Raw genomic sequence first — 25,476 nt, forward strand, 5'->3', positions numbered from 1 at the left:
TAGGAAAAGTTCAAACTCAAATATATTTCCCACTGTTTGCGTAACAGGAGCTTCTCCGTTCTGCATGTGCAGAAATCTGCTGTTAAAACACGGGTCGCTGTGCGTGTTTCTGACTGACCCTTTCATGGTATTAATGCAGTTTTTATGTTTAGACGTGTCTGTTTTCATACATATAAACACATTTAATATTCATGTTCCTTGTAATTAGTCAAATCTCAGCGCGTCTCACAGTTCTGTCCTTTCCCTGCTGCTATCTCACTGTATGCTGCTGTGTGCTGAATGATATAATAAGAGTTTACATATACAGTCATCCATCAGACACCAAGGTGGAGAAAGAACAATCCTACCGTAACTGTGAATTACAACAACAATAAATACGTAAATGAATCATATTCAAGCACATTTGAACTTCTTCTCTCACAAACAAAGACCCGACCGCTGGGATGCAAAATGTTTGATTAAATAAAAATAGGAATAAAGAGTCAGGGAGAGTCTGTGGGTCGGGGCGCTGTCTCACTGCAGGCTGAATCCTCCTGAGGTACCTGAGCTGGTGGACGGCCGGACAGGTAAGTGCATCAGATCAGGTGTTTTAATTACCTTAAATTAATTGATTCAATTGAAACGTAAATTATGAGATTAAGTAGCTGTTCCTGTTACTTTGTGTAAACATTGTAGACTGATACTGTCTGTATTAATAATAATAACAATAATAATTTGTTAAATTGTTCTGGCACCTTTCAAGAAAACCAAGGATGCTTCACACAGGAGAAGCAAAACAAGAGCCTTGCTCTGCCGGAGGTTTCTCCTGCCCACTGTTGCCAGCGTTGCTCACAGGGGGTCGTCTGAACCCCCGGTTGTGTGTGACTGGTAGACAGAAAACACTTTTTTGTGTGAATGATGAAAGGGGACGAAGCACTTTGAATAGTGTACAACGCACCTAAAGTCGACTGTTGTCATGATTTGAAAAAACTTTATTTTGTATAATTCACCATTTAGCCTTAGAACATTTTTCACTGATTCTTCTTCTGCTGTTATATTTTAAACCTTTTTCTTTTTATTTCAGTCTCCCAGCTGAGCTGTGACGTCACACAGACGCCGACAGTCAGCAGGAGAAATCAGGCTTCCTGACTCTGGTCCAGTGTGCGCTCCCACTTTGTATTCATAGCCACAGAACAGCTCTTTCAATCTTTGAATGTTTACAAGTCACACACTGCAAAATCTCCAGTAGAGCAGAGTCTACATGTGTCCACAAACTACCAGCATTTCTAGTTATTTTCCAGTGTTAGAAAACCAGCACGTGTCCAACAGTGGACACACACAGACACCTTTGTAGTGTCAATGTAACACTGGTGATTCTGCAGCTACGCGCTATAATGTTATATTTATCTGAGATTTACAGCAGAAAAAAAGTCCCACTGAATCAGTTTTTTCTTCTGATTTTATAATATTACATGAATTAACATAATTTACAGTTAATTACTTGTTCCTGGTTATTACTATAAAGTTTGCAACTATTTCTTCATTTCTTCAGAGATTTCCCGTCATGACCGAAGGACGTCGCAGACAGCAGTCGATGTGGAGCAGCTAGCTAACAAGCTGCAACTCCGGAGTTGCATCACTGCATGACACAGAAATATTTCTGGGACTTTTGAGAGTGTCCTGATGCTCTCAATCTTGTGTTTCGTTAACAGTAGTTTTCAGTGACCTGATGAAAAGCTTGTGCAGCGTACAGACCGACATGTTTTTAATGCAGGAATTCAAAATAAGTGACCAGAGTCTTGCAAACATATGGCTTTTTATTTAACTGAATGAATATTGTAACATTAATTCAAAAGAAACATGAACATCTATCCACATGTCTCAGCTTTTGCTCTTTTTTTAATATGAACGAATCCAAACAACAGACGAGCGCGACCTTAAATCTGAGCCATCGCGTTTAAATACAGACTGAAAGGAAATATGCAGAATACCGAGCAAAACCAGGACAGTAAACCAAATCAGGAATGTACAACACAGTGTTTATGTTCACGTAAAGAAACGTAATGTTAGTGGTGAAGTTCTTCCATTTTACACAGCTTCTTTTCTTTTGGTGTCTTTCAGCACAAATTATTCACAGAATCTACAGCTCAAACATTTTGTTTCCGGCTCTTCGTGTAAGGTGTGCTCAGGGCAAAGGGCCAGATTCAGAAACTGCATTTTGTCTTGATTATTTCTCAGTGTTTGACTCTTTCACAGTACATCCTTCCTGCCTCCAGAGGTGGCATCTTTCTGCCGTTTGTCCAGTCGGTGAGGTTACTGCAAGGAACCACGCGAACAACATCAAGTCTGGCTGCGTGAGAACATTTCTTTACAAAAACACCAACAAAAAACAGGATTTCACCCTTTCAGTCAACATTCCTATATATTTTACTGTTTTAGGCCACGCCCACGCCTGAATACTGCTGTTAAAAACGATGAAGGCGAAGACCAGGCGGACCTCTTAATACTGCATAACCCCTCCCACAACACGAAGGGTCCGGACACACACACACACACGCACACACACACACACACACACACACACACACACAACTGTGAACTGAGAAGAAATCTTTGGTCAACATTAGCAGTTTGCAACAAAGAGAACAGTGAAGACAGATCATAGAAACACCGTACAATAACTTATTGTTCTACCTCACAACACAATAGCTTTTCAACAGAGACTGTTTTGCTGGGACGAGTGAAACGACGAGTGTAGGAGTTACTTCACTACGGCTTCACGGGGCAGACGTGGACGTCCGACGACAGAAACACTGGAAGAGAAAAAACACTTGCAGGATTCGACAACACAAGGAAAACTTTAGTCCACACGGATGTTTTTTTAAAGGGCTCAAAGGAAAACCAAAATAAATCAGCACGACGCCGAAACCAACTGGCTGACCTGCGCAGGTTTTGGTTGTTTTAAATGAATTTGGTTTCCTCTCTGCTCGTCCCTTTCTCGCCTACAGTAACGGATGAATGACGGCGTGATGTTTCCAAAGTGCTAACGGGTGAGCCTTCTTTATTACGCGCCCAGGAAAAACAACAAAAGAACAACTTGGACAAAGTAAACGTTGGCCTTTGAGGTCTACTCCTGTTCCATGGGGGAACCCGAGCTAACAGCCAGGTTCCTGTGGAGGTTCGGGTTCTGGCTGTGCCTGTTCCTGCTCCGCACGGAGGAGAACGACGTGTCGCAGCCGGGGACTTTACACTTGTGAAGAAGTCTCAGATGGACAGTCTTGTAATGGGCTCTGAATGTGCCCTTGTTGCTGTAGACCTTTTGGCAGACGTGGCACGTTATTGGAGATCCACCCCCACCTCCCTGAAGCCCTCCTTGTCCTCCCTCGCCACAGCCCAGGGTCCTCCCCCCTTCGAGTGCAAGCTCGTCGCCCCCGGGCCTGCCCACGCCGATCCCATCGCAGCTTTCATCGCTGTCCTCCACGGGGAGCGCCTCCTCCTCGTCTTCCTCGGCCCCCTCCCCTTCCTCGCTGCCGGCTCCGTCTGAGTCCCAGGAAGACTGAGCGCTGCCACGAGGCGGGGCAGAGGATGAGGTGCTCAGGTCCAGGACTGCCCCATCCTCCCCGCTTACGCCGCCTTCCCCACCTCCCAATCTCTGAGTCTCTCCCACCGGAGACGCCTCGGCGCTGTCCAGAGCCGTGGACATTTTGCTCATCGGGAAGACCAGACCCATGCGGTTGTGCCCTCGGAAGATGACGGAGGTCTGGCCGCTCGGATCCCGGTGGGGCGGGTCTCGGTCCCGCTGCTCTTGGCAGTACTCCAGCCCGGCAGAGTCTCTGTCTCGACAAAGGGAGGCGTGAGAGTAGAGGGCGTTGGCCGGGCTGAAGGAGTCTTTGGTCAGCAGCTTGTGGTGCAGGTTCAGGTTGGCGCTGTGTCTGCGGGTGACAAACAAAAATGACACTGTGAGTGTTTCAGTCAGTTTACCTCAAAATTTCATGTGAAACATTTATTGTTATTGCAGCTGCACAAAGAGTGATGAGCGTCCGTCTGCATGCGAGCGCACATCGCACTGACAGAGAGGGCTATCCGAGTTTGGATCACTTTTGGAAGGTTCGGATAAAAAGTGTCTTCAGTGTTTTTAACAAGGTGACAAGATTTCAGGTGACTGTGGCTGTTTTCCACAAACATTAACGCAGGGCAGCGTTCTTAGCCCTCTGCTGTGGTTTGGGTACAAAGTGAGAAGCACCTTCAGAAATGTAGAATTGCTATTAGCTGATGGAAGTTCAGTTCAATTCAGCACCAAAACAATACAACACAGCAACGATCACTTTATCCAGTAAAGACCCAACAGTCAGGGGGAAGCAGTAGGCGACACCGGGGAAGAAAAACTCCCACAGAGGTCACACTGCTGTTCTGTCGCTATGGTGATGCTGAACTGTCCCCTTTCAAAGAGCGAGAGCTTGAATCTGAGCAGGCGAGGTTTTTCCTCTCCACTGTCACCAAATGCTAGCTCATAGGGGGTCATCTGATTGTCTATTGATGTTTTACACTATAATGAGCCTTGAGGCGACTGCTGTTGTGATTTGGTGCTATATAAGTACAAATGGATCGATCTGTATCTGTGAGACGCAGCCAGCACGAGAACAGGCTGTCATCACACACGTACAGTCTTTACCCTGTGAGCGCCAAACCCCGACTCTGTTTTTGATTGACGAGACTCGAGGACACAGTTTGCTAAAGCAGATGCACTTTCAGCTGCACCGTCAGTGCGAACAGATGCAGTTTGTAACGTTTCCTACAGATTCATGAATACAGAAACCTGACGTGGTGCTGCACAGACATGCAGGCTGCACTTTTGTGACTTTAAGTTGTTGTTGTTTATAAATACTCGAACGTGCACTTGTGTCAGGAGGAGAAATCGAGCGCCTCTCACCTGTCTCTGCTCCTGCGGGAGGGGAAGGCGGCGTTGCAGCCGTCCACCGTGCACATGTGCATCTCCTTCAGGTGGACGTTTTGGTAGTGCATCTTGACGCTGTAGGGGTTTTTGAAGTTCTTGCTGCAGATCTCACAGTGGTGCGGCAGGACGGCGTCGGGATCGAGGTGAGATAACCCCGAGTCTCCGTAGTCATCTCCGCAGCCATCGGACGCCTCCCTCTCTGTGAGCCGGAGGCCGCCGCCATTCGTCAGCCTGTGCTCGCCGTCGTCCCACTTGAGTTCTGACATCTTGTTGAGGCCGTGCTCGCGGTCCTCCCTCTCTGGGTCCTGGCAGAGCGAGCTGTCATCACAGTGATTGTCCATCAGCCTGTTTTCGAAGGGGGAGGACGCGCAGGTGATGACGCCGGTCTCGGCTAGCCTCGAGCCGTCGTCTTTGTCCTCCCTCTCTGTCCTTTCTCTCTCCAAACTTTGCTCTCTCTCCATGTCTTTGCCCTGGTACGCATCTCTGGCTTCCTTCTCCTCCCCAGCTTGTCTTGTGCACAGACGTCCTTCCTCTTTGTTACCGTCGCACTCGTCCTTGTCCCTGCCGTGTAAGGGAGTTTCATCCTCGGAGCTGCTCTCCTTATCCTGCTCGTCTCGCTCCACCATCTCCTTTTCTATCTTTATTGGCATGCTGGACTTGCGAGACTTTTTCTTTGGTATCGGGTCAGTCGTGCAGGGCTCGGGGGCTGTGAGGGGTTTGACGGGCACAGAGGAGGACAGCAGAGGAAGCGAGGGCAGCGTTCCCGGGGTGTTGGCGAGCTCAGCCGGGGTTACCAGGCTTCTGTAGAAAGGCAGGACTGGCTGGACTGTTTTTAAGTTGGGGAAGAGGATGCCGCTTTGGCCCATGCTGGGGAACGAGCTGCTGTGGAGCTTGGAGCCAGAGTCCATGTGGCTCACCATGTAGCTGGACACCGATTTTTGGCTCTCTGCAGAGCAGATGGAGATGGGGGTGCCGTATTCAGGCCTCTTCTCTCCTTCAGAGCTCTCGTCAGCGGACAAGTTGCTCCGCAGGTCTTTGTCCCGGTTGTTGCGGTTCATGGGCATATGGAGGCGTGGGTTTGGGTTGGCACTGTGGCGATTGCGGCTGCGCAGCGAGCTGAACACCATGTTGCAGCCCTCGATGGTGCACTTGTGCTTGATCTTGAGGTGCACTGCGTTGTAGTGGATTTTCAGCGTGCCTTTGTCATAGAACGTCTTCTCGCAGGCGTTGCAAAACACACGACCCTTCTTCAGAGAGCCTCCTCCGGCGATGCCTCCCGAGACGCCACCGCCGCTCCCGTTTCTGTCCAATGAGCGCAGTTTGCTCTCCGGTGACATCTGGGTCACGTCGGAGCTGATGGACGGCGTGCACGGTGTGGAGGGCCCGTCTGAGTAATTGTCACTGGTGGAGAAGTCCTCGGCCTCGATCTTCGTGCTGGCGGAGAGGCCGTCCGTCGGCTTGTCTCCACTTCGGTCGAGGTCAGCTGAGAACGAGATGGCGCCGGAGCTGAGCAGCGTGCTCTCCGACGGGTGCGACAGAGAGGGGTGATTGTCCCTGAGCAGACCGTCCCGCCCCTGAACGTCCTGCCGCTGGCCCTGCTGCTCCATCGGCCCGCGGCACAGCGGCTGGTGCTGCTGATGTTGCTGGTGCTGCTGTTGCATCGCCCCCGTGTGCGAGCCCAGGAACGGCGCCGGGACAGAGCCGAGCAGCTGGAACGGCAGCATGAAGGCCATGCTGTTGATGAAGTTCTCGAAGTGGTGCATGCTGTTGCCGCTCAGCTTATCGGTCTTGGACGCGGAGAGGTTGGCAGCCGTGCGGGGGGTGTTTCGCTCGATGAACGTGCGGATGTCGGAGTTGGTGCGGGTGCTGGGAACCAGCACTGCCTGGCCCTCTTTGTCCTGCAGAGCCATCAGCTCCACGATGGATTTGGTCTCCCCGAAACGCAGGAACTGCTGCAGCGTGGCGATCTCCTCCTCGAACGTCATGATCGCCCAGCGGTCCAACACCTTCCCCGCGACATCCTGCAGAGAGAAGAGAGGAGAGGGCAGAGGAAGTAGGAGAAAGAAAGGAGAGAGCGGTTTCATCATCGGCATTAAAAGTGTCTGCTGGCTTGCTCATACATATTCACACAGTGGGCTGCACGACACACCTTATAAAGCAGATTGGCAGGGCGGCTAAATAAAGGAATCAGATGGAGTGTTAATGCGAGCGGGCAGCGCAGAACCCCGAGAAAGCTCATTACGCAGACACGCAGCGCTTCATCTCGCAGGTCATTTCTCTTCATTTAAATCATGTGGATGTGCCTGCTCTGCATCGGCAGGACACACACACGCACGCGCACACTCCCAAAGGCGAGCGCAAATAAATACGTGCACAACATACCACACACACATATCTGCGGCGAGGGCGGGGGGAGCAGAAGGCGCCCTGCATTGATCAAGCGGGTCCTCTCTGCCTCAGCCCGGCTGTAATCACATGTGAGTTTGGGGGTCTTTGAAAGTGAGGAGCGGCTTCGTGCCATAACCGCGATTAATATTTCATCACAGAGCATTCATTGGGTGCCTGTCGAGGATTCTGACTCTACGTTCGCCATTAGATGAGCTAACATGAATTAAACGCAGCCCAGCTTGAATACTTGATGATGTACTAATCGAAGTGAGATCTGTGTGCGCGCCTGACACGGCGCCTGCAGCCTCGGACCCGGCCGGCTTGGCGCCGGCTTGAGAGGAAATCTGGAGCAAAAGACATAATGTTTACAAATGTAGCGGGCAGTTCGGAGACCTCCCCGAGCCCGGTGGTACCGCCTCGGCGGGGCACCGCTCGTGGCATCGCTTTGCCGTGGCACCCCCCCGCCCTTTCCTGCCTGGCGTCAACCATGATTTTCTGACTCCCCCTCCTCCCTCGCCTTCCTCAGAAATTCCTTCAGTCTCTCCCTTCATGTACTCGCGGGCTGTGGTGGTGTTTCTCAGGTGTCCCGCTCACACGTCTATCCAGGAAAGTGTTTTAACTTTGTTTTTCGTCACTGCGGCGGCCGAAAAACTGAGTCTGAACACAACCCGAGTCCACAAAATGCTGGAAAAACAGGAGGAAATGAAGGCGTGATATTTAAAAATATGCATTGATATTGTGTCGTAATGCATGACCAATAATATGAGAAATAATCGTTCTTGTCTCACAGACGCTCATCTCCTCCATGCACTCAAAAACATGCAGTACACAAAGTTGTAGATGATTATTTCAGGTTTCCCCGAAAGAGATTTTGGCCACAACAAAACTGAATCCAACAGCTTTCTAATTAAACTAATTAAATTAACACTTTTACCAGCTACATAACATTCAATTCAACTTTATTTATACACAACAACAGTCGCCTCAAGGCGCTTTATACTGTAAGGCAGACCCTACAATAACACATACAGAGAAAACCCAACAATCATATGACCCCCTATGAGCAGCACTTTGGCGACAGTGGGAAGGAAAAACTCCCTTTTAACAGGAAGAAACCTCCAGCAGAACCAGGCTCAGGGAGGGGCGGGGCCATCTGCTGTGTTTGGTTGGGGTGAGAGATCACATGTCTGTGCTTATCAAATGGTTACGATTAACAAAGAAATGCACAGATTGTTGTAAAATAAGTGAACAGTCAGACATCAGCCTGCACTTCCTCTAACATCCACTAGAGGCTCCAGTCTCGGGGAGCCACTCTGTTAAACATGTTAAACGGCTCCAGCAGAAGATAACTGATACACTCAGAATACGACTGTAAGGAGAGTCTGTGGCTATCAGCAGTAAAGCAACGTCCCCCATCCTGATTTCTTTTGTAAAATTATTAAATTAATTTTTATAGAACTTTTCTTTGTAGAAGAGCACTGAGCTTAGCTTAGCATAAACCCTGGAGGCAGCTAAACTGAAGTCTTAAACTGAATGAACACCGACGATTGAAGGCTTCTTTCTCACTCACAGAGTCTTTCTAGAGCTTCTCCAGCTGCAGCCAGATGCAGCACAGGTGTCCTTAAATTTGTCACTCATGAGGTGTCCACAGGAGCAGCAGGCACACATGTTTTTAATGTGCAAGCTTACTGTTATATTCAAACATGAACCACGATCAATTTGTGAACCTGATCATCGAATCCCTGCTCCCCTGACTGATGAGCCACACATGCAGGTGACATTGTGCCGCAGACCGTTGCTGAACGCTAACGTGTTCAGTCAAACCTTTCCTGAAATGTTGCGCACACCAGCCGAGGCTTCTTCAGTCCTAAGCGCTCACCTGCAGCACGTATCCTCGTATGTAGTCCTGCAGCGTCCAGTCGAGCGCGTTCAGGATCTGGATCACCTCCTCCTGCTTCAGGACGGAGAACAGGCGGTCCAGGAGGATCTTGAGGCGGATGGGGATGGCCTGCGTGCCGTACAGCATCAGGCTGCAGATGTCGAACACCACATTGGAGTGGACGATCTCCACCTGGCTGCTCTGGTACATGTGGTGCACCTTCAGCTTGCTCAGGGCTGAAACACAGGGGTCACGTTTGAACAGATTAGAGTAATCTGAGATCACAGAGTTCAGCTCCGCCTGGGCGCTGCATGCGTGTTTGTGCTGCTGCATGTTCACATTTCACATTCCTGTCCGCTCTCTCACTCCGCTTGCATTATTAAATTGAGTTCAAGCATTTATTAATATTTTTTTGATCGAATCTTTGGGCCTAAATGTAACAAATCAAATAAAAACAGGAACAAAAGAAAAAGAATGAAAAATAAATAAACAATAATCTTCATTAAATATTGGACAACAAATAAAATCTGTTCACTGCACTTCAGGTTGCTCAGCAACTTAACCTTTATTATTATTATTATTTGTTTTCATTCACCGAACAATTTCCTGTTAGATCGTTTTACTACTTTTTAAATTTACTTTTTATTCTTTCTATTTACCATTTTATTTATTTAGTTTAAAGAAATATATAATAATAATTTAATTTAGCTTTTTTATTCTAATACCTTAATTTTGCTTGTTTTTATTCGGTATTATTACATTTTATTTAGATTTTTATTTATTGAACTTCTTTAGTTATTTATTTTTATGTCATTCACTTTTTATTTTAACTCTTTTTTGTCCTTTAGAAATTTGGCTTCTAACTTCGTGCTCTATATTGTGTGTATGACAGAGTGGGTATTACTGGACGATGTTAACTGGAGGGAATAACGCAGCATTCAAGTCTGTGTAGCAGAAATAATCATCAGAACACAAAATGATGGTGATTCAAGCAGAGTGTTGGACACATTAGAATAATTACAGGAAATAAATGTGACTCTCGCTCTGTAAACTCTGACTTCCAGAGCTTCAGCGATCATTAAAATCCCGCTGCGGTCACCCTGTTAGTCCACCATCATCCTCTGTGTTTACGCCACAGAGCGATGACTCTAAAGGACTTTTAAAGCTTCGGTTCACCTAAATCTGAAAGCTCCAGTTCTCCAGATTTTCAGACGGTATCACAATAAAGTGATGAGTGATTGTCTTGAGACAAAAAGCCTTCAGGTGACTCCAGGCGTTACTCTAAGTACTTAAATCACACTTTTCTGGCCTTTGTGAGAACTCAAAAAATGTTTTGTTTTTTTTACTTCGTGCTTTTACTTAAAAAAAAGCTGCATAAATAATATTTAGTGAATAAAATCCTCAGTCAAGAAAAATGAATTATTTTTGATTTTCTGTTTGCGATTTTCTTTTAAATAGACCGATTGTGTCTGCAGGGCCTGGAAACGTCTTATTTATGTGAGGAAGAATGACAGACACCAGCTGGGAGTAATCTGGGATGCACTGCAGGGAGGAGCTCAGGGTTCTGTGTCATCATTAAAATCAACACTTTTTCTCCCGAGTCAGCAAACGTGAAGTTCAGGATTCACGCACGCCAACAAAGGCAGAGGGCCAAACATGTCGCCGTGCGCCGCGGGTTACTCGATTATGTTAAACACGCAGGTTTTCTCTCTGTGACGGTTCCTGATGTTTAACCTGGGTCTGTGTAAAGGCGACAGTGTCATCGCTGCGCTCACTTTTCTAACTTTATTTAAACACGTCCATGTGAACAACACTGTGCAGCTCTGCAGCCACACTTCATGTTGCATCTCTGTTTGAATTTAAACGCCGCGTGGTCGTAGAATCTCCCTGACTACAGCATCCATCTGATGCTCAAAGCCTCCGACTGTGTCTGAACTTCAGCGGTGCTCTGCTCTTCTTTATTAAATTTTTAAACACAGCTCACATCTTATCGTCTCACAGGACACAGCTGCACGTTTCACTTACAGTTAATCTGAAAAATAATAAAACTAAAAACAGGAAGCTACTTTCTTGATTCCATTTTAATGGTTTTATTTGCGAGTCTGTCAGCAAACTAGAAATTAGATTCCTTTGGCACACAGATAAATAGATTCAGATTTCAGCGTGAAAGCTTTTTAAATCAAAGATTTCTGACTGATAATAACGACAAACTCTCGTCTTACCGTGAGCCACCCAGCCATGCTTGCAGTTTTCACACTGCCTCCTCTTCAGCTTCCCCGGCTTGAAGCTGTCACAGTTACAGTTCACCAAAGTGCAGCAGATAGCCTGTCAACACACACACACACACACACACACACACACACACACACACACACACACACACACACACACACACACACAGAATTCTTTACAATGAAAGCAGATAGAATCAGATAAACTGCAGGTTTTCTTTTCCTGTGTTGTGAACGGTTTTCCTTACATTAAAACACTGCAGAGGCCTTTCACACATTTAGTCACACTGGATGTGGGAAGAAACGCCAAATTCCTGACATCAAGACCCGACACGACTGATGTCAAGGCCTCTCTGTAATTTTATAAATTACTAAACGAAAAATATTTCATGTATTTCTTACAGAAAATCACCAGTAATTTAACACCTGTGTGGGGTTAAAATGACTGGTAGAGAAACCAAAGCAGATCTGAGCAGCAGAGCGTGGAGATGATCAGCTGCAGGTTTTAAAAAGCATTGAACACATTTTAAAGTTCCTAATGAATTAACAGGCAGGCACTTAATGGCAGCTTTGACTGATAATAAGCGTCAGAGCGCTGCGTTTATTTTTGGTGTTGAAGGCAGTAAAAATAATCAAAGTGTCAAAAACGAAAAATCTGCAAAATTATCAAAACTGTGAAAATGAAACATTTAAAATTACAGTGAATGCAAATTTTTTTTAATGAGAAGAAAGACGAAGGAAAAACTGACACAAGTGAATAAAATGATTATTGTTACATTTGCATTATTTTTAGATTCCAGGTAAGCAGCGAGTCGGTCACCCTGAGTCTCCTCCTCTCTGCTGACCTTCAGGTGGCAATAATAACATCAATAACAACAATAATCATAAAGTATTTATTTGTGCAGTGTTTGGTTTTGTCCATGCAGCGATGCTGTGGCTGCAGAGGAAACCAGGTGAGCGCTGCACCTGAGAGCTGTGGTGCTCTCCAGCAGCCTTCTTGTGCTTAGTGTCACATTAAATTCACATGTTAATGTGCCACATACATATAAAACCTTCTGTTTTTTAGAATTAATTTTAGGATCTCGTCAGGTCGGTTTAGCAGCAAACTCCTCCTGTGCTGCACACCAGCTCGACGATTGTTTAGCTGTTCGTGTGATGTTTTATTCTAGTCTTTATTGATTTGAATCATTGGCTGATGGTTTATGATGAAGTTCGCTTCTTTTCATAATGTGGTTAGCAGATCAGCAGAGTCACAAACATGCTGTTTAACACGTTTTTGTGTTTGTGCAGGAAAAGTGATTAATTGTAATTAGAGTAATTTATGTCCAGCCTTAAAAATCCGTCAGTGTTTCCATAAAACACATGAAGATCATTTTGGGTGTCAAAATTTTTTATTAAATAAAAGAAAATTTGCAAACGTGATCTGAATCTGGAACCCCGACAACAAACCTCCACCTCAGTACGCAGTCAAGGCAAAAAAGAAGTGCTGAGAGTGTGTGTGTGTGTGTGTGTGTGTGTGTGTGTGTGTGTGTGTGTGTGTGTGTGTGTGTGTGTGTGTGTGTGTGTGAGAGTGTGAGTGTGTGTGCAGCTTCGCTCTCCTTACAAAGCTACATAAAAAATGTACAATCGCCAAGTTGCCCGTGGAAACTGAAAGAAGGAGCACGACTGCCTTTGGTGATTTCTCCCCCATCACTTCGTGGTTTGCCCCGTTAGCACAGGTGTGTGTGTGTGTGTGTGTGTGTGTGCAGGGCTGCCGGGCAGGTCGGACACACCTGGACTACAAAACCAATCAATGACAGCCTGAGGCGTGCGTGTGCGCACACACACACACACACACACACACACACACACACACACACACACACACACACACACACACACACACACACACACACACACACACACACACAGGGTTCAGAGGGCTCTGTCCATTACCTCCTCAGCTAATGGGATGAAGATGCAGGAAGTGATGACGACAATAATGAGTCCAGTTTTCTGAGGAGCTGCTGACTGTGCAGCGACCTGCAGAGAGGAGCCCTACACTAAAAATGACTCCACTTCCTGCTCTCTAAAAAAAAAAAGAGTCATATCTGAACGGAGGAGCATCATCAGATTTATGATCAAAGCCGCTGTTGTTAGCGCTACACGCTGAAAACCTTGGGGTGGCTGCGCTCCGCCACCTCTCTCCCTCCGCATCTATAATGCATGATCAGCAGGGGTTTAGTATACATGAGCAGCATGCTCATCTCCACCAGAGCCCGGTCCCTCTCCACGAGGAGGAAGAGCGTGGGCGGATGGGTAAGGAGCCTCCTCCTCCTCGTTTAGTCAGTTCTACGCTCGAGGCTGGGTTCGTCCTTCACCTCGCGGTAACCTCGCATCGTTAGGACGAATAAACGGACCCGAGGTGAAGGTGGTGGCAGCTACCTGAGCGCGGGGTGGCAGCTCCGGCCTCCGGCCCCGTGACGCCTATCTGCCACCCTGTCTGCACCCTCTCCGCCGGCCTCTTATGTTGGGTTTTACCTCCCGAGGACCACGGCGGCCTCCTCGGGACAGCAGCGAGGTGTGAAAACCCCTTTGCTCATCTCTCAGCAACATAATCCCATCATTACAGAGCGCCGAGACCCAACACGGCCCAATTAGTCTAATCCCGTCTCGCTGTGGGTGCACACACACCCCCTGCTGCTGCCCCCCTAATATACATCTCAATCTCACACACACACACACACACACACACACACACACACACACACACACACACACACATTCCAGTGCTTGCAGTCGTTTATCCTAATTAGCGAGTCACTTCATGAGTTCCTGAGAAGAAGAAGAAGGAGAGGTGGAGGAGGAAATATGGCAGCGCGGGGCAGGCCACTGCTACCGCCGCTCTCAGTGACCGAGAAGAACCCACCAACTCTCCGCCCCCCTCCCCGCCGCCGCAACCATCCCTTTCTCTTTGCTGTTGTCACAACAAAGCGGCAGCTGCTCGCACGCATCAATGACGCCGCTGACAAGAAGACTAATTGCACAAAATGATGCGTCCCCGTCAGACTTCTTCAAGCTAAAGTTAACACGGTGTCACTTTCTTTATATCGTACAACAGTGTAACCCCCACCCCCCGCCTCCGCCTCCACGTTACACGTCTTCGATTAGCACCGTGACAGCACGGGGCATCGAATAAACGACAAAACGAAAGCGCGCTGTCGTCAGGAGGGGACGCATTCATTTCGCTGCGCCGGGTGAGCGACCGTGAACACTTTAATGCGAGTTCCTCTCATTCACAGAAAAATCCACTTCCACTCTCAGAGCTTTGCTCCACATCTCAGGTATCCCGAGGTCGTGTGATGACACCTCAGCTCTGCTGATTAAACAAACAGGTGCATGAATGATGCAGAATCAAAGGAAGCGATGCAGCCTTGGTTCTCTCTGTATACATTCGTATGACACGTTTGCGCTTCCATCTTTAACGTGAAAACAGATGGAGCCTCGTGGCGTGCACGCTCTGATTCTGACGCCGTCTCTCCGGTTTGTTTCAGCATTTAGTTTGAGGCCGTGTGTGGGAAGGAGGCCGTGGAGGGAGAGGAGGTGAGGCCAGGACAAGACAAAAGTGAGAGAAGAAGAAGAAGAAGTAGCAGGAGGAGGTGGAGGTAAGTATGCCATAAAACAGCATCCATACTCTGACGATGTGAAATCTCTCCACGCTCAGCAGCGGGGTTCACTGGATTTTACTGGCTTCAGGTTAACCTGCGCACGTTATTGCGCCGCCGTTACAAAGACTGACACTTTTATGAGAATTATTAAAAGCTTTAAACGCAGCTGCTTCCTGGTGATCGGATCTGCTTTCTCGCTCCACCGCGTCTTAAAAAGACGTGGAATAAAACACAAACACGGCTTCAAGGCCAGACGCAGAGAGAAAAGAAGAAGCTGGAACATGATGTGTGCGTCCGCTGCTGCAGCCAAACACACAAAGAGAAAGAAAATGACATCGTCCTCTCTGGCGTTTAAAATAAACTCTTTAAAATATGTCCGCGTCCTCGGAGACTCGCTGGAGCGAACAGCTGCTTGGACGTGGGCCGTGCGGGGATGGACGGGGACACATTGGACTAATGCGCTGGAAAACTAATCAATTAGCAGCAGCTCGCTCGACTCTGACTGCTGCCAAAGAGCCGCGAGGAAAAGGGAGAGACTGACGGCCAAGTGCGAGGGACCACATTTTACTGTCAGCCATTAATCAGTTAACGCGACGATTACACAGAGGGGATAAAAACAGGAAGTGTGCATGAAGAAATCGTCTGCGATTCGGCACAGATATCCCTCAGCTTTACTTTTTTTGTGTAAACTGATAAATTCTTGGCGAAAACATCGTTGAGCCCACCGAGAGCTGCCAGAACGTATTTCTCCTCTTCACGCTGGAAACAACAAATCAAAGAAAGACCATTTATTATTCTTATTTTTAGGATTTATCACGAGCGCCAACAAACATCCAAAACACGAAGCAGTTTATTCAGAAAACACGATTTACTGACACTTATTCATTATGAGAGACAAAAACACGAGTAAATCCTCCTCAAACCTGTTGTCTGGTTTATAACTGATCTCTTCATAAAATTAATAATGCCGTTTAATACGAAACACAGTCACTGGATTTTTATTTCAAATTAAAATGACTGATGTTGTTTATCCGAGCAGAAAAAATCTGATCCACAGATCGATGGCATGAGAATTTTTTTTCACTTTTCTGTTTTACATCATTCAATTTTCCAGTTTGGATTTTCAGACGAAGTAAGAATTTCTCTCCAAACACGACATTTTCCTTCAAACAGAAAACGCTCACAAAACTGCAGAAATGCTCAAATATAATTTTATCTCTCAGACGTTAAAGTTATGAAGGAGAAAAATGACACCGCAGCAGTTTGATCACTAAAAACTGAGACCAACGCGACTCTGTTCATTCAGAAAACTGTGAAGTTTTACTTTGAAATTAACCAGCAGCATCCATGTATGTTTAATAAAAATCACACACACACACACACACACACACACACACACACACACACACACACACACACACACACACACACACAGGGTAATGAATATTTGATAGAAGCCAACACACACAGTATCAGTCAGGAATTCGGAGGGAGGACCGTGCTCCTGGTACCGCTCGCTTATCTCCCACCAGTGAAACCAACACAGCACCAAAACCTGCAGCTTCACCTGACCTCACCACGGACACAGTGTGTGTGTGTGTGTGTGTGTGTGTGTGTGTGTGTGTGTGTGTGTGTGTGTGTGTGTGTGTGTGTGTGTGTGAGACAGCCAGGAGTCTTTATTGATGACAAGCGTTAGTTGCAGTGAGGTTAGGATACGCGAGCTTCTGATTTCGTCTCCCTGCTCCGAGGAAGCAGCTGACAATAAGAAATTAAAAAAACAAAATCGCCCAGAACAATCAAACATGTGAACTTTAAACAAACCCTCAGCTGTCCGACCGTCCAGCCTCCTCGCAGGGTGGACTGCACATCAGCACAGCTTTTAAAATTCCCTTAAATGAAAGCAGAGTGTTTGTGGAAGACGGCGGCCGGTCCCGAGCAGGAGGAGACAAACCCGGGAAAAGCCCGGGCGAGTGCAAGTAGTGACAGGCTGCGTTTGAGCCTATTAGGACTCCATACAGCCCAAAGACAGCGTGAAACACTCGTTATTTCAAACTCATCCAGCAATCAATCACACACATGAATGCAGCGCATGTTTGAACACTGGAGCAGACAAAAAAAAGATCTTTACCTGCAGATCCATGAGAGGAGGAGAAGAGCGGCCTCTTTGCAGACAAAGAGATGAAGGAGAAGGAGGCGAGCCAAAGTTTGGTTGGCTTCCTGCAGCTCGTGGCTCCCCGTTAGGAACTCGTAGGGAGTGTTTGGCTCGCAGAGCGAGTAAATGAGGGGAACATGTTAGTACACCGAGTCTGAGGGAGTTTGGCTCCCAGCTACGCTCTGATTAATATCAGATCTCCCTCTCTCCTCGCCGCCTCTTGACAATCTTGTCACATCTGGCTGACAAATCCTCACAAGCCTTTTGGTGGCAGCGCAGAGCACGGGGCGGTGTGTGTGTGTGTGTTAGGGGGGCAGGACGGGGGCCACGAGGGGCGGATCGCAGCTCAAGGAGACGCTGAAGGGGGTAAAAGGCTGGAGCAGATACACACAGATACCCCACCCGCCCCTCATCCTCTCACGGATGGACCCTCGTGAAGCTAATGAAGCTGATGAGGCTGGAACACACACACACATTTATATATAAAGACACACAAAGCAAAGTGCAGCCCTATAAAAACAGGCCGGGGCACTCGCTGTGAATCGTTGTCTGTTGCCCTGCAGCGCTGGAGGAGAGCAGAGACACCCGCAGAAAGCAGCGGAGCTACAGAGGGAAACAAAGGTGGAGATAAAGAGAGGACGAGAGGAAAAGCCACCGAGGGCCGATCGACTCGCATTTCTGCCTCACGCACAAATAATCACTGCCTCGGCGTAATGGCCTCCTCAGAAAAGCAACCTGTTAGAGGAACAAAGTGTGGACGCAAACACAATGACACGATGAGTGTAATTTACTAAGAATTTACATTCTTACAGTTTTTATTTGTCTTCCACTTTTTTATTCTGCTGTAAAATAAAACGAGAACGTCGCAGCTGTAAATCTGCTCCTCACACCTTCGAGAGGCATAAAGGCTGCTATATTATCCTGTGTACGACTGATCGTGTCCTCAAATCTCAGCTGATTCATGTCAGACAGTTCAGCTGATAACAGTTAGTTATTCCACGCTCACTCATCGTTTTCCACACACACCAGTGTGTAAGTGAAACCGCTAACGGGGCATAAACACACGCTGTTTAAATAGTTTACACACACACGCACACACACAGGCGTGAAGAGCTGCCACCGCCGCCGCCACACAGACGGCTCAGCTAATTGTTACATGATGGCTGCAACAAAACATTAGGCGGCTCTTAAATTACATTCCGACAGGCTGCGGCCGCGAGGACCCGGCCGGCAGCGAGAGGCAGCGAGAGGCAGCGAGAGGCCACGCCACTCTGCAAACAAACCTACAGACACACAAACAGGCCTCTCAGTGCCTCAGAAATCAAGCACCTTAGAATAAATTCAAAGAAGAGAAAAAGGCGAATGCAGAATATTATCTCAGAGGAAGAAACGGCGAAATAAAGAAGTGAATCATGTTTCATGAAGTGCAGAACTCGACTCTTTGGATTGTCGGTGACCGGAGTGAATAAACATAACGTCTCCATCAAAGTGTTTGAGAGCGAGTCAGAGATGCACACATGCCACGAAAGAAAGTTTCAAAAACTTTAAAATCCTCTTTATGTGAATTTAAACTCTCCGCCTGCACAGCTGCTCATTTTCACATTTTTAAACTTATTAAAGGAGTTTAAACAAAGTTTTTCTGGCATGAATTCTTTACTTTGAAGGAGTAAAGTGTAAAAATCCACACAGTGTGATAACAGAAACCCTAAATATCAGCTCGAGACCACCTTTCTGTTTTTGCCCGATCAGTAACAGGATCAGGACACGCTGAACGTCTACATTCAACAACCCAACGCGCCCGTCACCAGAGTCGGCACAACTCCATCCAGCCCGTCTTTGTTAATCGCGTCCTGATGATGTGCGAGACGAGCCGCGGCACACAGAGGACGGCGGCGAAGCGCTCTTACCTCAGCCATTGTCATTAGTCGGATGTTTCCAGGGATACCGCCGAGTTTGCCATTCCCTGCGAGTCCCACAAAACAACTGCCTCCAACTCTCCTGTCCGCACAAGTACTAACGCGAAAGAGCCATCACACCCAGCAGCGTCTCCTTCAACAGCAGACACACATGTGCTCCTCTGCCTCACACACACACACACACACAGCCGCCACCACTCGAACAAAAAACAGAGAGAAGAAGAAGAAGTCCCTGTGCTTTTACTCTCACTGCACACACGCAGACACACACACGCCTCCTCTGCTTTCTCTCCTCTAATGCCGGACTCGCTCTAAACTACTCAAGATGTTCAGTGTGTGTGTGTGTCTGTGAGTGTGTGTGTGTGAGTGTGTGTGTCTGTGAGTGTGTGTGTGTGTGAGTGTGTGTGTGTGAGTGTGTGTGTGTGTGAGTGTGTGTGTGTGAGTGTGTGTGTTGAAACTGGGCACAGGGGATTGGAATGAGATCCTCCTACTCGGCATTCTCACCTCAGGAGCTGCTCCCTCCCAATCCCACACACACACACACTCACACACACACACGTGCACGCACAGAGGTGCGCATGCCTTTCTTTCACACATGTGCGCACACACACACAGACACACACACGCCTCCCCCCTCAGAGTCACAGGGCAGTCCCCTCACAGCTGGCTGGAAGAGGGCATGACACTCATCTTTCACAGAGATTTGATCAAAAGGAATCACAAAGGCTGGAGGCTCCCCTAATGCAGTCAGGGGAGACTCTCCCTTTCTCCCCTCTCTCCCCTCTCCGTCTGAGTAATGCTCTAAATCAACGCTGCCCCTCTCGCTGCACACAGCCCACTGTGCGCGTCTGGATTCACCTTAACGCAGCTCTGTGAACGGCCTCCGTAACAAGTTATGCCTTGTGCCGTCAGGAATGCGTAAGTGTCTGTGCCGAGCGTTTCTCAGGACGACGGGGGGGACGCCGCACATGGCGAAAACCGAATCTGCGTTACCGGGAGGAAGACGTGCACCTCGGGCCGGGGGCGGCAGATCTCTGCGGTACAGTCCAGCGCTTTTCTGTTTTCAGGAGATGCTGTGCAATCAAAAAGAATAACAAAAACATATCATTACCTAAGCTTTGTCTAAAGGTGTGAAGGCGGGCGGGAGGAGAGTCACACAGCGATTATTCACAGTTTGAAAATTTGGGGCCAAAATGTTGGTGGGACTGAAAGAATGTGGCTTATATGGGCCAAACGTCAGGTGAGGTTTCCTAAAGGTAAAGTGGAAACAGCACAGCTCTTAAAACATAATAAAATCTAAACATTTGCAGTATGATGCAGACACACATGTGTAACCTCAAGTTTAACATGTAAACTTTAAACCATGTCCAGCAGCCACTGTAGGAACATTTAGGAGCAAATATTCTCATGAACATGAGACTGTGAGCCAGTGACATCAGCCAGGGATTCTCAGAGGAATTACTAAATAAACAACATATATTTAACACTTCTTACATTTTTCCTTTTTCTAAGGTCTAATCGACCCAGTGAGCATCAGCTGATGGCTCAAATAATCTGATTTAAATTTAAAACTACCTCCAAGAACCTCTGATGATTTATTATTACTATTAATTAATAACTGGGGTAACGGAGGCAGACAGTCACAGGTGAAATGCTCACCTGGTCTCATGTGTGCAGGTAACTGAGGCTGAGGGGGGAAAAGCAAAACTGCACCAATAAAACTCGTCAGTAGAAACTTGACCTGACGGCACAGGTGGTACGCATCGCTGTCACGTGACATGATGATGCTGATGCAAACCTCATCACCTGCGGGACAATATCCATTAAATACAGATGTTTTAAACTAAACCGCTACTGAATTGTTTCATGAAATGTCCTTTTTTGTGTGTCCGTATCTGTGGAAATGTGGGGATGAGTGATTTTCAGTCTTTTTTGCACCCGAGTCCACCTGATAAGTGCCAAACATCAGGTGTGTCGTGGGCCACACCTGGGCCCACAAATTAGCCAGAAGCTGCACAAGTCCAGGTCCTGTGACTGCAGCGTGAAGGCTGACGTCCCTCCGCTCAGCTCCGTGTGAAACGATGAACACACAGTGGAAAAGGAGCTTTTTTAAAGTGCTGACACTGCAGGAACATTGACAGAGTGAAGCAGCGAGAAATTCGACGAGTGATGTGTGAGTAACTTTTCAGCTTCTGCCCTTTTTCCTTTTCTTCCCCTCCTCCTCTCTGCATAGAGGGAACGCTCTGCTGACTTTAGCCATTAGAGGCATCTGCTAATCCACAAATTACACAGCAAGTTTAAACAGGCACACCTGGTCTGCTCTACCTGTGCAGAGACAGAGGGCGGGGAGGGGGGCGGCCCCACCTGACGGGTTTGAAACTGAAAGCATGAAACCTCACTTCGACTCTTTTTCCTTTTTCTGAGATTGAACTCGCGCAGAGAGCGTCGGCGAAGCGGCTCTTGATGCCATTCTCCTCGAATAATCTCGTTTTCCTTCTTCTGACCCTCTGAAGCAGCAGAGGGGTGGGAGTTCACTGCCTTGCTCAAAGGTAGCTCAGCTGCAGCGCTGCAGGGAGGGAAGAGTTTTACTCATCCGCTTTCCCCACCCACATTCTTCCCAGCGAGGAGCTCAACCTGACATCCGTCCAATCACAAACCTGCTCCCCTAACCTCTAGGCGAGCAACACCCGCTCCACTCGACATTCAGAAATTCGCCGAGCGGCCTCGCTAACTGATAAAAATGCAACTAATGGCCCTTGAAGTTGGACATTAAAACTGCATTACTTTCCACAGGAGATCAAAGCCGTTCTTATTCGTGAAAAGCGCAGAGTGTTATGAGGTTACATATATGGATAAGAGACATCCCGTCAAGGCATGTATCGTAAGGCTGGAAAGCCCTGCGCTCCCCCTGCGGTCGTCCAGGCAGGCAGATCTGCTTACCGGCCTTGTATTTATTCCAGACCTAGGGGATGCATAGCAAACACAGCCGCAGACCTGGCCTGGATTAGGTCTGCGCCGCTTGTCAGATCGCTGCTGCTCCCTGGGCCGGAGCGCCGCAGACGTATTTGTGCCGCGGGGGCAGAAGGTGGAAGCTGCAGCAAATAAACTCCATGTGCAGCAGAACAGGTCACGCTGCCTACTTACACGTCTGTCATTAGCCTTCCTGCAGGGGAGAGCAGACGGGGCTGAGCGCTCCAGCAGATGAGCAGCTTTGGGAGAGCATTACACCCTCCTTTACATTTTCTTTACTTGCTGGAGCCAAGAAAAACCCTGCAAAAAACCCGATCACACACTCACCGGCCTTTGTTTAACGCGACACGAGGCACCAGGAGGGATTCCAGGAGTCACTTTCTTTTGAGTGTTTTGCCTCCCATCAAAGAGGAAAATGCAGCTCCGGCTGAACATTAGATAATTAATCTGAGGGGCTGACAAATGATTTGATTTTGAAAGAGAAAATCACAGCTGCTCTGACCCCGGGAAGGCGTCCAAACGTCCTGTTTTTGTGTAAACAGCGTCTGAAACAGGGCAGTCTTTGATTTACAGGAACAGCAGGAGAGTTCAGCTCAATTTAAATCACTACAGCAGCCAAAGTGCTTCATATTACAAGGCACCTGGCGACAGTGGTGAGGAAAAACTCCCTTTCAACAAGAAGAAACGTCCAGCAGAACCAGGCTCGGGGAGCAGGGTGGCTGATGATCACTTTTTAAATATTAATTTGAGTCAAAAGAAAGGAAAATATGAGCGGAGCAAGTAAATCAAATATGAAATGAACATTTACCCTGAAAGCTGTGCACATTTTGGTTGTTTCTGCAGGCTAATCATGAGCTGATTTTGCATTTTTGCACAAAAGGAAAGAAAAGTTTGTAATATTTATATTTTTCAACAAAATCCCCACAAACTGGAGCCACTTTTATAATTTTGCGTGAAGAATAGAGCCAATAAGCCCAACAAGCTTCATATTCACCAGCGGGGGATTTACTGACGTACATGAAGCCGAACTGGAAAAAGTCTAAATCTCACATGAACTCAGGACATGAATGCAAACCCGCTGACTTCAAAGAGAAGGATCTGGTAACCTACAACATGTTTTTGGACTCCAACAACGTCCTGTTGTTTCCATGACTGTGCCATTACATAAAAGGCTTCCCTATGGCCCGTAGCATCGTTACACCATCCGCTGTAAAGATGTCTGCCTTCTCTTTGAATGTGGTGAAAGTGAACGTCCACGTGGCGTGCAACGGCCAAAAAACCAAACATCATAAACAAAGCAAAGTCCAGAAATGATGACCTGACGACTTAAAGTCTACCAAACTTATTGAGGGCAGCTCCATGTTGGAATTACATCCTGCAATCGCATCGCTGTGGAGAAGGAAACGTGCATCGCTCCACGGCGAGAGGCTCAGAGTCACAGCTGTGGTGCTATCAGACGCTAGGTGATAACAGTCCCCCCGTGAAGGGCGACAAACTCAGCAGCACCAAAAGAAGTCAAAGGGAACTTTTGAAATCTGTGTTTCTTTTATTTCCTGGCTTAAGCAGTGAAAACGACTCGGTCGGATTAAAGATTTGGGCAGAAATACCCCCGCGCTGCACACTGAGGAGTAAATGCGTGCACGATAGTTTTAAGAAAGCACGATGGTGCAGACGCTGAAGGATGCCTTCTACATAAAACTGCAGTAATTTTAGCTGCACACTTCCTTGCTTTGGTGGGTGTAGACAGCAGAGAGTATACGGGTCATGATTTCTAAACAAAGACATTACTGCTGAAGGTTCTTTGGTGCTTAGAGGAACACGCAGTGAACGCTGTTTAGTCCCATTGCAGCAGAGAGACGGCACAACTGGATCACTGCACGGATGAACCAGCACTGATATCCCTCTTTAGATGCACTTGGAGCTCGTCCTTGGTTAGCGTTGTTTCCAAGTGTGCTGTCTTATCTCTCATCTCGACTACCTATCACGCAGAACCTGCCCCAACACAGCAAGCAGTGTGTGTTTGCATACATGCCATGTGTGTCATCCAAGTGTCGGCCTGCCTTTCCTCACTTTAGTTGACAGTAAGAAAGGCCAAGAGGGGAGCTATTACCTCACCGTGCTCTGCACACTCCCCGTACCAGGCTCCGGCCACCACCACGCCAAACGGGCCGAGGTCTGCCCGTCGTTCGGTGGCATTATTCAGCACAGACACGCTCACGGGGTGACTGTAAATCACATGGGATTACAGAGGCAGAAAGCTGCTTTAAAGTGAGAGGAGATGGAAGATGTTGGAGTGATCTACTTACAGCTGCAGATGTGGAGAAGCAGTGTGTGTGTGTGTGTGTGTGTGTGTGTGTGTGTGTGTGTGTGTGAAGGCGATGGAAAACACTGTAACAAGAAAAAAGTGAGGAGAGCACTTTCGCCATGCAGCATGAGGGGAGGTCAGAGCTGTTCACGTGTGTGGGAGGCGCGGGGCTTTCATACAGATTGGTTTTATATAAAACAGCAGCAGTGAAAGCAGCACCAGCTACTGAGTGCACTCGAAATGTTAACACAAGACCACAGAGTATTAGTGCTTACTATTAATATATTCTTCTCTCTTTAGTTTGTGAGTAAAGTGTGGAGGATGGGGATGTAAATATACATGGAAGCGATGCTGACGGTACAGAGCTCTGTGCACAGATGACCAATTTCACGTTTTCAGCCGACCGCGTGTCCCCGTCGCCGTTTCCTCCGTCACTAATTAAAATCATGCACATATTTCAGCTCCTGTGTTTCACACTGACGTCACCCGTTTCCTCATGGAGTAAAATATTGAAGCACACAACGTGTTTGAGAAAGGATCAAACTGTGTATAAAACATGAGCGTGGCCACTGTGACATCACCCGCTCAGATACGTTTGAACCACTTCTGCTGCAAGAAGCCCCTTTATTTGTACAAGAGGGTGGCGTGACAATTAATAACACCCACAATTTCATCAAAACTGGAGCTCCGCCTCCTTGGACGGTCTGTTAGTACAGTGACCTCACAGCAGCCATATTATTGGTCACATGATGTCATTAAAATGCTCCTAAAAGCTCAAACAGCACAAACACAGTGCAGAGGTCCAGCTCAGGCGAAGCTAGCAGCTACAGCCGCCTGTGTCACCATCCACCTGTCAGTCAAAGAGGCCACGCCCCTAATAATGCAAATTTCAATCCTTAATACAATTTAAAATTTGGATTGCAGGATTTTTTCTATAAGTGCCGCAGATTGCATTTAAAATAATCTGCAGTCAAACTAGAATAAAGGCCTTCACACAACAAGCGCGTCGCAAATAAACAATGTGAAATTCAGAATTTTCAGGTGCAAACTTGTCA

At 47.5% G+C, this 25,476-nt stretch overlaps 1 protein-coding gene across 4 annotated transcripts in view; it reads right to left on the reverse strand.

Annotated features, from left to right (window-relative positions):
- Positions 1–1,778: 1,778 nt before the first annotated feature.
- bnc1 (basonuclin zinc finger protein 1) overlaps positions 1,779–25,476 on the reverse strand; it is a 67,083-nt gene continuing 43,385 nt past the window's right edge. For 2 of the 4 annotated variants that reach the window (XM_026177042.2, XM_080300936.1), the window contains exons 2-5: positions 11,423–11,525; positions 9,201–9,436; positions 4,910–6,954; positions 1,779–3,911 (exon numbers count right to left, since the gene is read on the reverse strand). In XM_026177042.2, the coding sequence (XP_026032827.2) occupies positions 3,107–3,911; positions 4,910–6,954; positions 9,201–9,436; positions 11,423–11,525 (3,189 nt within the window). In that variant the 3' untranslated portion in view covers positions 1,779–3,106. Of the gene's footprint in view, positions 3,912–4,909; positions 6,955–9,200; positions 9,437–11,422; positions 11,526–17,206; positions 19,103–19,137; positions 19,496–25,476 lie in introns of those variants that run through there. The other 2 variants (XM_026177048.2, XM_026177054.2) reach the window with 2 other exon arrangements.

This window comes from Astatotilapia calliptera, chromosome 1, assembly GCF_964374335.1.
Source record: "Astatotilapia calliptera chromosome 1, fAstCal68.1, whole genome shotgun sequence".
Taxonomy (NCBI): Eukaryota; Metazoa; Chordata; class Actinopteri; order Cichliformes; family Cichlidae; genus Astatotilapia; species Astatotilapia calliptera.